The sequence below is a fragment of the Erinaceus europaeus genome, chromosome 6 (genome assembly GCF_950295315.1).
Source record: "Erinaceus europaeus chromosome 6, mEriEur2.1, whole genome shotgun sequence".
Classification (NCBI taxonomy): Eukaryota; Metazoa; Chordata; class Mammalia; order Eulipotyphla; family Erinaceidae; genus Erinaceus; species Erinaceus europaeus.
Genome location: NC_080167.1, coordinates 44,815,049 through 44,829,468, shown reverse-complemented (window position 1 = coordinate 44,829,468; position 14,420 = coordinate 44,815,049). Strand labels below are relative to the sequence as shown.

Genomic DNA, 14,420 nt, shown 5'->3' with positions numbered 1-14,420 from the left:
ACACAGAAACATGAGTTGCTACCCTGCTTTCTTAGTGTCTATAGCTCCTACTTTAGGGGTTACTAATAAGACTCCACCGCTGACTGGGAGGAAAAGAAGAAACACTGTGGTGAAAAGGTGCAACAGGGTGTTATTTTTATTGGCACCAGGGTTATGGCTGGGGCTCTGTGCTAGCACTACGAATCCACTGCTCAAGGTGGCCACTCCCCCCCCCCATTTGATAACACAGAAAGAAATAGAGAGAGGGGGTAGACAGAGAGGAGAAAGACAGACACCTGCAGACCTGCCTCACCACTCATGAAGCGTTCCTGAGTCCTTGTACATGGTAATATGTGCACTTAACTGGTGCACCACGACTGGCCCCCAAGAGAGATCTTTTGTTTAACAGTTTTCCATCCTGTATTATCGGCTCAATAAAATGTCCAAGTAAAGTTCAGCAGGGGGGAAAGAAGCACTTTCTCATCATGAGTTTTCAAAAGGAGTGTTGACGGTCATGCCAGACAAGTTCAACAAGCGCCCCTCATCAGGGGACACTGAGAAACCTGTGTGGAGCCCCTCACCCCCATCCCCACTAACAACACTTTGGCCTTGTTCCTCGAGTCCAAGAGACAGCACGTACTTCTGTGATCATGCTGACCACTGGGATATGTTTTTCATCCTGAGCCTAGAAACCCGTCCCCAGCCCTGTAGCTGAACAACAGGAAACGACACTAGGAAATGAAGCTGGAAGTGAGGAACAGCCTGCTTCTCAAGGTTCCATGAGAGGCACCTCGGGCACCTTTGAGCAACGCTGTCATTCCCATCTTCCTGGCTAAGGCAGAATCATTTTTCCAAGGCTGCTTTAAAGCAAAAGAGGAAGTTAGACAGTGTGCTATGGTTGCTACAGAGCCTTTCACGCAAGGGGTCCAACGAAATTTCTAGACAGACAATGCCTGCTTCACAGGTATGCAGGATGCCTCTCAACTCCACTCAGACTAGGGTTTGCTGAAGTTCTGCTCTATGTTGGGCGCTGTTCCAAGTGATTTGTTTGTTTGTTGGTGCTTCGAGCCTATGTGACTCTACCATTCCCAGCAGCCTTTTTATTTTTAATTTGGATAGAAGGTTTCAGAGACAGAGAAAGGTAGGAAGGGAAGAAAGACACCATAGCACCACTTAAGAAGCTTCCTCCCTCCCTACAGGCGTTCCCAAGTGGTGACCAGGGACTTAAACCTAGGTCTTCAAGCATGGCAATGTACACCCTACCAAACTTATTTATTTATCATAGAGACAGAGAAGGTAGAGTGAAAGAGACCACAGCACCAAAGTTTCCTTTGATGTGGTAGGAGTGGATTCTGAACCTGGGTTGCACACATGACAAAGCAACACACTATGCAAGTGTGCTATTTTGTCTGCCCATCAAGGTACTTGTATTAGTGTCACAAAAGTGAACTCTCCCAGTGTGTGAGTCCATTCCTACTGTCCCCATGTTTCAGAGGGTGTACAGATTATTACAGACTGGAATTCCACCGTAAGTCTTCTGAACTCTAGTGTGGCACTCTCACCCCAATGACAGCAATGCCGAAAGAATGATTTACACCTTCACTGTGCTCCTCTTTGCCCATTCTTCACCTTTCAGATTGTTCAGCATTTCTTTCATGGTTTGATAATCCAGTTGACACTGGCGCACATTCATTCACTTATTCTTTCATTCACTAGCTCATTTCTTTTCTTTTTTTTTTTTTTAAAGTGATGTGACTACTATATTCTGACACATACACTTTTTTTTATATTTTATTTTATTTATTTATTCCCTTTTGTTGCCCTTGTTGTTTTATTGTTGTAGTTATTATTGTTGTCGTCGTTGTTGGATAGGACAGAAAGGAGGGGAAGACAGAGAGGAGGAGAGAAACATAGACACCTGCAGACCTGCTTCACCGCCTGTGAAGCCACTCCCCTGCAGGTGGGGAGCCGGGGTTCGAACCGGGATCCTTATGCCGGTCCTTGTGCTTTGCGCCACCTGCGCTTAACCCGCTGCGCTACAGCCCGACTCCCGCACTAGCTCATTTCTTTAAGAAACATAGTATAAACACATACTATGTTGAAAGCCAAGCCTGATCTCTCATAGGAAGGAGCTTTTTCCACTATGACAAAATTTCAAGTGAAAAGAAGGATGCAAGTACAGCACTTGTGACTGTATTGAATTTTCTCTGGCTTTGCTCTTTTGTGGAAAAGGTGGGCAAGGGAGACAATGGGCTTTCAGATCCTGATTTGTAATGTTAATTCCATAAGCTATACAAACAAAACTGTTTTCTTTCCACCAGAGTTATCCCTTGGGGCCTCAGTTCCTGCAAGACTGACCGAGACAGTGGTTCCTCAGAGCCATTTTTTTTTTAAATCAAGGATGAGAGGCAGAAAGAGATAAAGAGGGAGAGAGACAGAAAGGAGGAACACCCACAGCACTGCTTCACCTCTCATGAAGTCCCCCACCCCCCACCCCACATAAGGGGAACATGGTCATGGGACCTTGTAGGTGATGTTTCTGTATCTTCCATACCTCCAGTTGGGGCTACACAGTGGGGTGAAATGGCCCCATGAAATGAAGGAAATTTTGTTATGCCGGGTGTTTCTGCTCCCTGTTGTCTGAGAACACTTGTAGCACAGCACCACCGTCCACCCTCAAGTTCAGAAAATGAGATACACACAACCACTGGAAGGGCGCACAATCTCAGGAAAACTGGACACACAAAATCCCAAACACCCAGAGAAGAAAATGGAGGCCAGCATTCTAAAGGATTTTTCATATTATCAAAAAGTCCACAGTTAGGTTTGATTTGATTCCTTTTAAAAATATAACCAGTGGTGCACCTGCTTAAGTGCACACATTACAGTGCACAAGGACCCAGGTTCAAGTCCCTGGCCCCCACCTGCAGAGGGAAAGCTTCACAAGTGGTGAAGCAGTGCTGCAGGGGTCTCTTTGTCTCTCTTCTCCTACATCTCCCCCTCCTCTCTCAATTTTTCTGTCTCTATCCAATAATAAAGATAAAATATTTTTTAAAAGCTATTAAAATATAATTTTATTAGGGAAATAAGTAATTTACAAGACAGTTGTTGTCACACAAGTCCAGTTTAACTCCTTCACATTAGGTGTGATGTGATTTCTTAAGCAATAAACTTGGAGAGACTAGTCTCTCAAGGGCTATGAAAAATACATCTTCTAAAAAAAATAAAAGGATCCCGGTTCAAGCCCCCAGCTCCCCACCTGTAGGGGAATCGCTTCACAGATGGTGAACCAGGTCTGCAGGTGTCTGTATTTCTCTCCCCCTCTGTCTTCTCCTCCTCTCTCCATTTCTCTCTGTCCTATCCAACAACGACATCAACAACAACAAAATAATAACTACAACAGCAATTAAAAAAAACAAGGGCAACAAAAGGGAAAAAAATACATCTTCTGAGCTGGGGTAGATAGCATAATGATTATGCAAAGTGACTCTAATGCCTGAGGCTTTGAAGTCTCAGGTTTAATCCCCAGCACCACCATTAGCCAGAGCTAAGTAGTGCTGTGAGAAAAAAAAAAAAAAAGCCAAAAAATACATCTTCCATGGTATTAATGTTACCTAGCTAGAAAAAAAAAGTCATCATAAAGCAAACCAGTGGACGATTTGAGGGCACGTGCCCAAAACTCACCATGCCTGGGTCTCCTATCCAAACCCACAGAACCCTTCAGGTGGCAGGTATGACCACAGCACAGTTGAGATGAGTCCCCCAGTCAACTCTGAACCATCACCCATTACAAAGGTGTCTCTCCCCCCGCCCACTACTAAAACATAAAGATCTTTCCATCAAAGCAACCCACGTGTCCAACAACAGATGAGTGCCCGAGCAAGTTGTGGTATATATACACAATGGAATACTACTCAGCTATTAAAAATGGTGACTCCATCTTGGATGGAGCTTGAAGAAATCATGTTAAATGAAATAAGTCAGAAACAGAAAGATGAATATGGGATGATCACACTCTCAAGCAGAAATTGAAAAACAAGATCAGAAGAGAAAACACAAGTAGAACCTGAACTGGAATTGACGTATTGCACCAAAGTAAAGGACTCTGGGGTGGGGGTGGGAGGAGAGTACAGGTCCAAAATGATGACAGAGGACCTAGCAGGGGTTGTATTGTTATGTGGAAAACTGAGAAATGTTATGCATGTACAAACTATTGTATTTACTGTCGAATGTAAAACATTAATTCCCCAATAAAGAAATTAAAAAAAAATCTTTCCATCAAATATTTTAAAATTCTACCTTGGGACAACTAGATTGCAACCTGACAAAATAAAACAAGCCCAGTTAATGTTATCAATCCTCTTGGGAATATAAATACATTACCAGAAGCAATCTAATCTCTCCCTCCACTTAGCAGGCATCTGCCAACGAAATCAGCAGTTACCCCCTCCATAGCCATTCAGGGTTTCAAAATGAAAGATCTGGAAGTGATGTGTGGACTGCCTGAAATACACTTTTATAAGAACAACAAGCAACAGGTTGAATAAGCTTTTCTTCCAAAACTGAAAGGCCAGATAAATCCTAAACCGTTTTTACAGTGGCCAAACATCAATCCCCACCCAAACCACCCCCCCACCTCCGTATATCACCTTTATTTGAAAAGCATTTTAAAAAGACTAAATTACTTTTATCTAGGATAAAACAAGGTCTTTGAAGCACTGTTTTGACCCGGTGTAGGCTAGGCCTCAATTTCCCAGCCTCGCTGTTCAGAGAAGCCCAGGCCTTCAGATAACTGAATGCCACCTTCTTTCTCCCTTCCCGTGTTCACATGTTCCGGGACATTCTACCCAGAGATCCTCCAACACAACGTAATGACGAATGGGAATCTCGTTTTTTCAGTGTGAAATTACAAAGAACCACCCCCACCCCCGCCCCAACCAGAAGAGACACAGATCCATTCATCAAAGCACAAAATTAAATGTGTCTGGTTTCAGCTTCAGGTCCAATGTGATCGGCCTGGTCTTTGTCACACCCTATGCCCTCCACACATACTAGGTTTTGAATCAAATTATCTAAAACTAGCCAGGATTAGACAAGACCTATTTACTCCCCCAACCACGAGATTTTTTTTTTTTTTTTTTTGTAATTGCCAAACACACAAATCCACTGCTCCCGGAGGCCATTTTTTTTCCCTTTTTCTTTTATAGGACATAAAGAAATTGAGAACGAGAGGGAAGAAAGAGAGACACATGCAGACCTACTTCACCACTTCTGAAGCATCCCCCCTGAAGGTGAAGAGTAGGCCTAGGCTTGAACCTCGGTCCTTATAGATAGTAGCAGATGCACTTAAGCAGGTGTGCCACTGCCTGTCCCCCTCCCACCCATGAGATCTTTAGGCACCACGTGCATCTGAGAAGGAGGAAACCCAAACAGAGATGGAGCCCAGCAACGTGTCTGAAGGTCCCAGTGCCTTGTTAAGTCTCAGTTTCCTCCTCTCTAGACAGATCAGAATAGCACCCAAAACCTCACATAAATAACTCAGGCTCCTGTCAGGCCTGAAAGATGCTGAGGCCAAGCTGGAAAGATCCTCTAAACACAACCAAGAAAAGAAGAGGGTGGCTCTTTTTTTTTGGGGGGGGGGGGGGGAGGAAGAAGAAGCACAGGCAACCTGAGCTCCTGGGCTTGCACATCTGGGCCTTCTCATGTAGGGAAAAAGAAATCTACTTCACAATACTTGCTACTAGGTTCATTTTTCAAAAATGATCCCTTGGAAAGGCTTTACAAATGTTCAACTGGTCTACCCCGGAATAGACGTGTTACACTTTTTGAAACCACATAAAAGCATTGATGCTGCCTAGCCCTGGGAGGCATTAAGGTATGGTGCATAAAGTGTTGGACTCTCAAGAATGAGGTGCTGAGTTCAAACCCCAAATCACAGGTACCAGAGTGGTGCTTTTTATAATGAACACCACTGATGCTGTTTGTATTTTTTATATAGTTAGCTTTTTATAAAATATATTTTTATATAGTCAGTTTTTTATAAAGCAAAACAATAGGCTAAGTAATGCCAAAGAAGAAAAAAAGGAGAGGAGGAGGAGGGAAAGAGAAAAAAGGAGGAGGAAAAGGAGGAGGGTGGAAATTCAAAGGAGATGGGTGGAAATTTTAAGCACCAGTGGTGCTTAAAAAAAATAGTAAGCATCAAGGTGTCAAGGACTTTGTATAATCCTTCTTTCTATCTCCACATACATACTCAGGTAACTAGACCACTATTTTCTTTGGCTTTGTATACATAGCTGATCATACACGTTAGAAGATTTATTTACTTTCTAATTATGACAGAGAACCAGAGCATCACTTTGGCATAAGCAGAGCTGGGGATCAAACTAGGGATCTCATGCCTGCAAGACTTTTGCTCTGCCCCTGTGCCCACTTACCAATCACTGATAGATTTGGAGTAACTCAACAAAACCTGTTGTTGATGTGGTTATAGTTTAATAAAACCTGTTTTCTAAAATAAAATGCATGTATGCTTTAACATACTTTAAGTCAGATGTTTCAATTACTCTGCTACTTATTTTATTTTTATGTATTTTTTAAAGATTTTATCCATTTTTTAATGAGAAAGATAGGAGGAGGAGAGAGAGAAAGAACCAGACATCACTCTGGTACATGTGCTGCCAGGGATCAAACTCAGGACCTCATACTCAAGAGTCTAGTGCTTGATTCACTGAACCACCTCCTAGACCACTGTTTTATTGATTTATTGATTGATTTGATTGATTTACTTCATTATGAGGAAAGGTCTGAGTACTGCTCAGCTCTCGCATAATGGGGTACCAGGGATTGAACCTGACCTCTAGGTCCTCCAGTATGCAAGCTGGTGCTCTAACAAGGCCCACCCCGGGGACCCACGCCTTAAATGGAATAATAAGAGAAAAAGAAGAATTGTTGGTCAATAATGAGTTGTATTAAAGATGAGAAATAGTATCCTTGCTCAGCCCAGTGCACTGGTGTCCCCATCTCAAAGTGAAGTGAACCTGGAGTGTTAACACGGTTACTGCTGTGCAAACTCCACGTCTGATCCTTTATAAACAGACACATGGTATAAAAATCTGGAACATCCTGCTTGAAGCAACAGAAGGAGCCTGTCAGAAGGAACCTAGGGTGCTCTGCACATTTCTTCTCTTTCCTGCGAATTATTTTGTTTTATTTTAATGAGAGATACACAAAGAAGGGTAGAGAGATAAATAAAGAGACCAGGGCACCGCTCAGCTTATGGTGGTGCTGGGGATTGAACCTGGGATCTCAGAGCTTTAGGCTTTCATGAATGTTTTTTGCAGCCCTGCATGATTCTTTCATTTATTTATTTATTCCCTTTTGTTGCCCCTGTTATTTTACTGTTGTTGTTATTGATGTCATTGTTGTTAGATAGGACAGAGAGAAATGGAGAGAGGAGGGGAAGACAGAGAGGGGGAGAGAAAGATAGACACCTGCAGACCTGCTTCACCACCTGTGAAGCGACTCCCCTGCAGGTGGGGAGCCGGGGGCTCAAACCGAGATCCTTAGGTTGGTCCTTGTGCTTTGCGCCATGTGTGCATAACCTGCTGTGCTACCGCCCGACTCCCCAGCCCTGCAAGTTTCTGAGGATGACTTTACATCCTGGACCCCTGTAAGCAAATGAGGCCATTCTATCTTCTCACTTGCCCTCCAATAAAATGGCCTTCACTGCTTTGCAGAGCCTAACTGGTTAAAGGACATCAGAATGCATTTCCAAACAATGTGATTTTCACTCTGTTTTAATGCCAAGGAGTTTTTCTGAATTCACCAATTCTCTACACACTGGCTCTGGTGCTCCCAGTGGGCAACTGGGAGATGAAGCTCACATAATATCCAGGCTTCAGCCTCCTCTCTCTCTCTTTCTCTCCCTCTCCTCTCCGCCCCCCCCCCCACAGTCCCACACAGCCATTGTTCATGAGGACTCAAGAATGTGCAGCAAGAGTCATATAAGGGTTAATTCAGAGAAGCCTTAAAAGAAAAAAAAAATCTTAGTGTGTTGAGGCCATGGAAAAAGCTCAACTGGAAGAACACAGGACTTTATCTCTGGGGCTCCCCGTTCCTTCCTTGGGACCCCAAGCTACCACAATGGTGTTCAAGCTCCTCTCTTCAACTTTCTCTGTAATTCACATACAGTCAATAAGGTCAGTATTTTAAAAAAAAAAAAAAAAACCTCAGTGTGGGTCTGAGGACTGGTAGGCAGGGGGCAGGGGGCACTGTGTGACTGGAAGGCTAAGCAGGTGATTTCTAAATGGTCTGAGTGTGCTGAGTCCATGTGAGGCAGAGCATGTGTGACAGTAAGAGTGTTGCGGGATGCAAGAGTGTGAGGGTAAGTGTGCGTGAGGGGGTTATAAGTGTTAGTACATGTGAGGACATGTGTGAGCGCAGACAGACGAGAAGCACTGAGGATCAGAGAAAAGAACCGCCACCTCAAACAGCAATGGTGGCCCAAGTTTTTATCTACACAATACTGAGAAGCCCAACAAAAGGGCTGGTTCATCAAGATGTCTGGGCTTTCAGTAGACAAAATATCAGTATCAGGTGATCAAGTGATTTTTTTTTTTTAGCCAAAAGAGCAAAAGTTTTGGTGTCTCAGATAAAGGCCCCAACCATAACAATATGTCCAGGAAAACAAAAAAACTTAGCTTATTGTGTGGGCACTCAACCAAAAGCTCAAAAGTCCCCAGGATCCCATAATTTCCAGTTGGTTACCCCCCCCCCCCCACACACACACACACAGCACAGACGCACTCCTCAACAGCCACATGCAATCTGAGAGCTAGGCTAGCAGGGGATTTTTTTCCCTGGCTTTACCCCGTGGGTGTCTGAAAAGAGGGGTGTCTGTTTAAAGATGGGGGAAGTGGGTTGGATAGTAGGCCCATCTGATGGCTAACTCTGGACCTGCTGGCTCACTTGAGCAGACCACTTGGCCACTTGGTTTCTCAGCTGGCATCCCTTTGACAAAAGAAAGAGAAAACATCACCTGCCATTATTATCTCCCTTTCCAATGACTTGCAGACAAGAGCCCTTTTCAAACATCAGGACACACTGACTGTATCAAGAGCCAGCCAACAAGAGTTGCCAGTCCACCATTAGGAAGGGCGAATGGAAAATTGGAGAACAAGTGAAAGCTCCTTTGACTGTCCCAATGAGGTTTCAGGGTTTGAGAAACAAAGGCATAGAAGGAACAGAGGGCCATGTCATCCAACAGGCCTTGAACCCCAGGCAGGCAGCCAGCCAGTGCCACATAGGTCACGCCTCCCGTGAGAAGCATTTTTCCACCTGCTCAGGGATTACCCCTCCTCTGAAGGTGTGTGCCCAGGCCTGAGGGAGGCCCAGTCCTGGCCACAAAATGCCCAGCTTCATAGGGACCAGATTTGCATACACATTTGCCTCCCAATCATTCGCAAAAAGCTGAGTTTTATGAAAAGAAATGCCTGAACATCAGAAACGCAGGCTGAGATTTCAGAAGCAACAGTGGGAATCCTGTTTGGGGTCCTCAGAGAAGAGCAAGGAGTAGAAACACAAAGTTCTCAGGTGCTGTGGTTCAAGTCATGAAGGTCGGTCAAACAGTATTTGACACTCAAGATGAAGGAGGTAGGCTCCAGACTACAACCCAATGCAAACTTTCCCCTGAAGTGGCGTAAGAACCCCCTGCATGCTGAACTAGGAAATTCCCCACTCTGGAAAAGCTGAGAGAAAGTCCAGACCTTTTCAGAAGTGTCAGCTTGAACGCTTAGGTCTTCCGTATGAAGTTTGCATCCTCCTAAGAGTGCAAACAGTCTAGGACTGAGATTAACTGTGTAACAGAAACAGACTCCTGTCCACTGCCATAGACAGAACAAGACTTCAGTCTGATGAACCTTGAAAATGTCACTGAAACTGAGTTTGTATCAGGCAACAAGCAGCAAGCATAAGGCAAGAAATCTCTGCCCTGGAGACAGCACCCAGCTCCCTATCTCAGGCAATTCAATCTGATAGAATATTCTGCTATTAAAGACACCAGTGCAGTATCTTCATTTTTAATTCGTACATCAAGATACCTGAGTTATGAGGCCCTAAGAATATTACAATTGTCTTCATTTATTGAAACTCTGGTTCCCCAAATGGCCGCAAATACATCTGTAAGTGTCAGGGTTCTGTCCTAGAGCCTTGTCACTTATACTGAGTTAATTCAGTGTCATTTCTCCCCCCACCTAAATGAGTCACAGAATCAAACATTTCACCTGACAGAGTGAGATAAAAATCTCCACTCAGTCATTCTGGGTACCTTCTGGGATTAACCAGGAAGGCTTTCGGAATCCTCATGAATTTCATATTATCTTCCTAAGAAGTGAGTGGTGACCTATCCAAGGCACTTAAAAAATTGTTTTCTTAGGAAACTGGGGTGGGGATGGGGAGATGGAGGTGTAGCTCAGTGAAGTAGAGCACATATATGATATATCTGAGTCCCTGGGTTCAATCCCTTGCAACTCCTAAAAAGTTTTTCAAGATGAGCTTTTCAAGAAGTAGCTACAAGTGACTCCACTGTCCCAGTTACCAAGTGCATGATGAGTGGGCAGGTGTCCAAACAGACCTGGACAGAGTTCTAAGAAACACTAGCCCCAATCACACTGATCAGAGTCTGCAGGGCTTAGCATAAAGGGAACATGAAGGCCACATGAGTTCTAGAAAAATCCTTGGGCAGAACTTACCACTCTGGGTTTCTGCTGGTCCAGGGTATGCAGGAAGGCTGAGTTGGGATCGAGGGTGCGTTCAGTGTCACTGGATATGTCCTCCTCAGAGTCATCATAGGAGGAGGAGAAGCCAGTGGAGGAGGCGGAGGAGGAGGACAATTTCCTCAGGGGCAGGCTGCCCAGGGGGCTCCCCTGAGGTTCGTCCAGGGCTCCCTCTGGGGCTCCCATGTCTGTGATGATGACCGCAGGGATATTACTGTGGCTGCTGCCCTCTCTAGGGAGAGGCTTGTTCGTGGGTCCCAGGGCCAGCAGTTCTGGGGGGCGGCTGGGGTCTCTGTCCTGTGGCTGGCTTTCCCAAGTCCCCTCTGCCTGTACCCCCATGCCACACGTCCACACCAGACCTGTTTCCTCCACAGGATCCAGCCAGGTCCTGGAGGCCACATGCAGGTCCATCCTGTCCGCAGGAAGGCACAGGGCTTCTGCCAGCTCTTGGGTCCTGGGTCCCCAACAGCGAACAGGCTCCAGCATTCTGCCACAGGAAATTCCCGCCTCTACTTCCCGGGCTCCCGGCTGTGCCTGCTGGCTGCCCCCCAGCAAGCCTGGAGTGGGAGACCCTTCTTGTACTCTCTGGAGGCTCTGCTGAGGCCCTCCAACCACTGGGGTTCCACTGGGAGTCACCTCGGGATTCGCTGAGTCCAGGTCTCCTGGGGTCCTGAGCCAGCTCCCGGCCTCTGATGGCTCTGGCGCGTTCATAGTGGTCGCCCCTGGCCTTTGGCCCACTTCGGGTTCCCCAGAACCCCGCATTCCACCAGGCAGATTTCCTCCCCCCACCTTCCCAGGGGGCTCTCCACCACTGCGGGGCCCACCCAGCTCTGGGGCTGGGTTTGTTTCTCTGCCCGAAGAAGGTCCCTGAGTACCCAGCAGGATCGCTCCAGGGTGCGCACCCCTAAGCTCGCGCACCCCCTCTGCCCACTCAGGGAGGACAGTGCCTTGCAGCTGGGGGTGTGTGGCTTTCGCTGGCACCTCTGTGGTCACTGCTGGGTTCACTGTCGCCAGCCCCAAGGAAGGGAGACCTTGGCAGCTAGGAGTCGCCAAAGACAGAGAGACCCTCTTGTCATTTTCCATGGTTACAGTAGTGCCAGAATGGAGCCTAGCAGGGCTCCCCTTCTCTGTCCTGACCGGTAGCGCTGGGCCCTGCGCCCCTGGAGCTGGAGATTCGGTTGAGATGGGCAGAGGTGCCCCTCCTTCCTTGTCCTTCCAAAGGCACAAGACGGGTGCCCCTCTTCTCCCGGGGCCGGACTCCGAGGTCCCTGGCCATTGCTCGCCCCAGGACTTGGTCCTGCGCTCCCCAGTCTGAGCCAGGACTCTCGCTGGGGGCTGGCTGCTGCTGCGGGCGGGGCCGGGAGAGGGCGAGGGCGAGGGCGAGCGGGCCCTGCACAGCCCTGGGCTGCGGGGCGCCGGGATGGCGGAGCAGCTCTGTGCCTGGATGTGCGCCTCGAACAAGTCCACCTTCTGGTTCACCTGCACGTTCTGCAATTCGCGCTGCAGGAGTCGCAGCTTCCTCTTAGCCTCCTCTGGGCCCGAGGGGGCCAGGGCGCCGGCCGTCACCACCTGCTGCACGTCCCCTCTCTGGCGACCCGCCCAGCTCGGGCTGCCCACGCTGCTGCCGCTGCTGCTGTTGAGCCGACGCCGGCCACCTCGCCAGCTCCCGGGGCTCCCTGGATCGTCAGGGGACAGCGACTCGGCTGGGGGGAAGAGGAAAGCGGGGCCTCTGCCGGAGCTGAACACGCTGCCAGGGCTCAGCACCGCCCTCCCCGGCTCCGGGGGCGTTTCGCTGCCGCTGGGCCGGGGGCCGCTCGGGGCCTGGTTGGCGCTATTCATGATCACTAGGCTGTTGAGGGCATAGCAGTACACAGCCATAGTACTCGGCCCTCCGCGCTCCCGGGCCGCCGCCCCGCGCCGCTCCCGCCCCACTCAGTCCCGGGGGGCGGCCGGCCGCGGCTCGGCGCGCACTCATGGGGCCATGGCCTGGGCGGCGTGTTGGGGGCGAGCCTGCACGCTCAGCCCCCGCCGGGAGCTCCATACACAACAGCGCCGCTGTGGAGACACAAGGAGAGAAAAGTCAGTGCCCCAGAAAGGGGGGGAGGGCGTCGGGGGGGACCCCAGGGATCGGGCGCCACTGGCTGCCTCACTTAGAAGGACTGTGCACTGCAGTGGGACGCGGGCCGGTGGGGTGGGGTGGGGGGAAGGTTCATCTGAGTTGCACTGGAGTTGAAGGCATACATTTCCCGGGGGAGGAGGGGCTCCCCAACCTCACCCCCACCCCAATGAAAAGCCTCAAATTCTTAGATTTGCCTCCAGATACCCGACCCCTCCCCACTCTACCCGGAGCCTCAGTCTTCAGGGCCCAGCACAGTCCCTCGAGCTCCCGCCCCCCAGCTGCAGGCGCGCCCCGCTCCACCCTCTGACCACCTGGAACGCTCGGAGCCGACTGCTGCAGTTCCCTCGGCTGCAGCCAGCAAACCCCCCCCCCCCCCGCTAGGAGCACCCCTGCCGGCCGACCTCCCTTCTCCCCTGCCCGGGGGCCTTGTCCCCCCCCTCACCAGCCTTGTTGCTTGTCCCAAAACAAGTGTGTTTTGTGTGAGGGCGCGCTTGCGCGCACCCAGGGCCGGAACTCACACTCCCTGCCCGCAGCTCTCGGCCCCAGCGGAGGGGCGTGTGTGCGTGTGCTTGTGTGAGGGTCCACAAGCCAGCCCCCCGCACGCCGCCCGCAGGGCTCCGGGGCCCGAACCCACTCGGAGGGAGGAGCCCCGGTGCGCCCTCGAGAGGCGGGCAGGGCCTCTCGGCATCCCAGGCCGCCTCGCGGGGCGCGGCGTAGCGCAGCCGCCCAAACCCGGGACCCCCGGAGCGCACCCCGCGAGACAGCCCGGAAGGCGAGCCAACCCGGGGTGGGGGGGGCGCGGATAACTAGTCTCCCGCAGCTCCTCTCGCACCCCAGCTGCAAGCCGGCCTCCCCGAAACAGGCACCTCCCCCGGGCCGCGCTCGCCCCGAACCCGGAACACTCATTGGCTCGACAGCGGGGCGAGGGGAACCCGGCTTCCAGGCCAGATCCCAGAAGAAGAAGAGAAAAAAAAAAAAGCTGCTCCACTTACCTGCGGAGTCTGAAGTCCCCGGGTCCCCCGCTGGCTACATGGCCCAGGGACGCAGCCCTCATAGACACAAGATAGCTTTTAACGTCAAAAAAAAGAAAAGAAAAAAAAAAAAAAGAAAGAAAGAAAGAAAGAGCGAAAGAAAAGTTCACAGGGAGTTCCACACTAAGCTATGAGATCAGAAAAAGAAGAAAAAGAAAGAAAAAGGCGGGCTGGGTACGGTGAAAGGGGGGAGCAAGCTCCTCGGCGCGGGGGCAGCGGTCTGGGCGGTGACAACGCGGCCAGGGCTCCGCACGCTCCCCGCGGCCGTGGAGATCCCAACTCTGTTAGCTCTGTCTTCGGCGACTTCACTGTTTGCTCATGTGCGATTAAAAAAAAAAAGGCGAGGGGGGGTGAGGGGAGGAGGGAGAAAGGCGGGGGTTCGGGGGAGGAATGCAGGAAGGAAGTTGTGAGCCGGTCTGGGGTTGAACTCAGCGGAACAAGTTTTTCTTTTCTTCTTCTTCTTTTTTTTTTTTTTTCTATTGCTTGGCAAGACTGAAGGAGGGAAACACTTAAAAAAAA

The 14,420-nt window shown here is 49.4% G+C and overlaps 1 protein-coding gene across 1 annotated transcript in view; it reads right to left on the bottom strand.

The window, feature by feature from the left end:
* The window catches only part of ITPKB (inositol-trisphosphate 3-kinase B), a 120,969-nt gene extending 106,751 nt beyond the window's left edge, over positions 1-14,218 (bottom strand). The window contains exons 1-2 of the mRNA XM_007534495.3: positions 13,863-14,218; positions 10,728-12,806 (exon numbers count right to left, since the gene is read on the bottom strand). Coding sequence (XP_007534557.1) covers positions 10,728-12,629 — 1,902 coding nt within the window. The 5' untranslated portion in view covers positions 12,630-12,806; positions 13,863-14,218. The remainder of the gene's footprint in view (positions 1-10,727; positions 12,807-13,862) is intronic.
* Between the last annotated feature and the right edge of the window lie 202 nt (positions 14,219-14,420).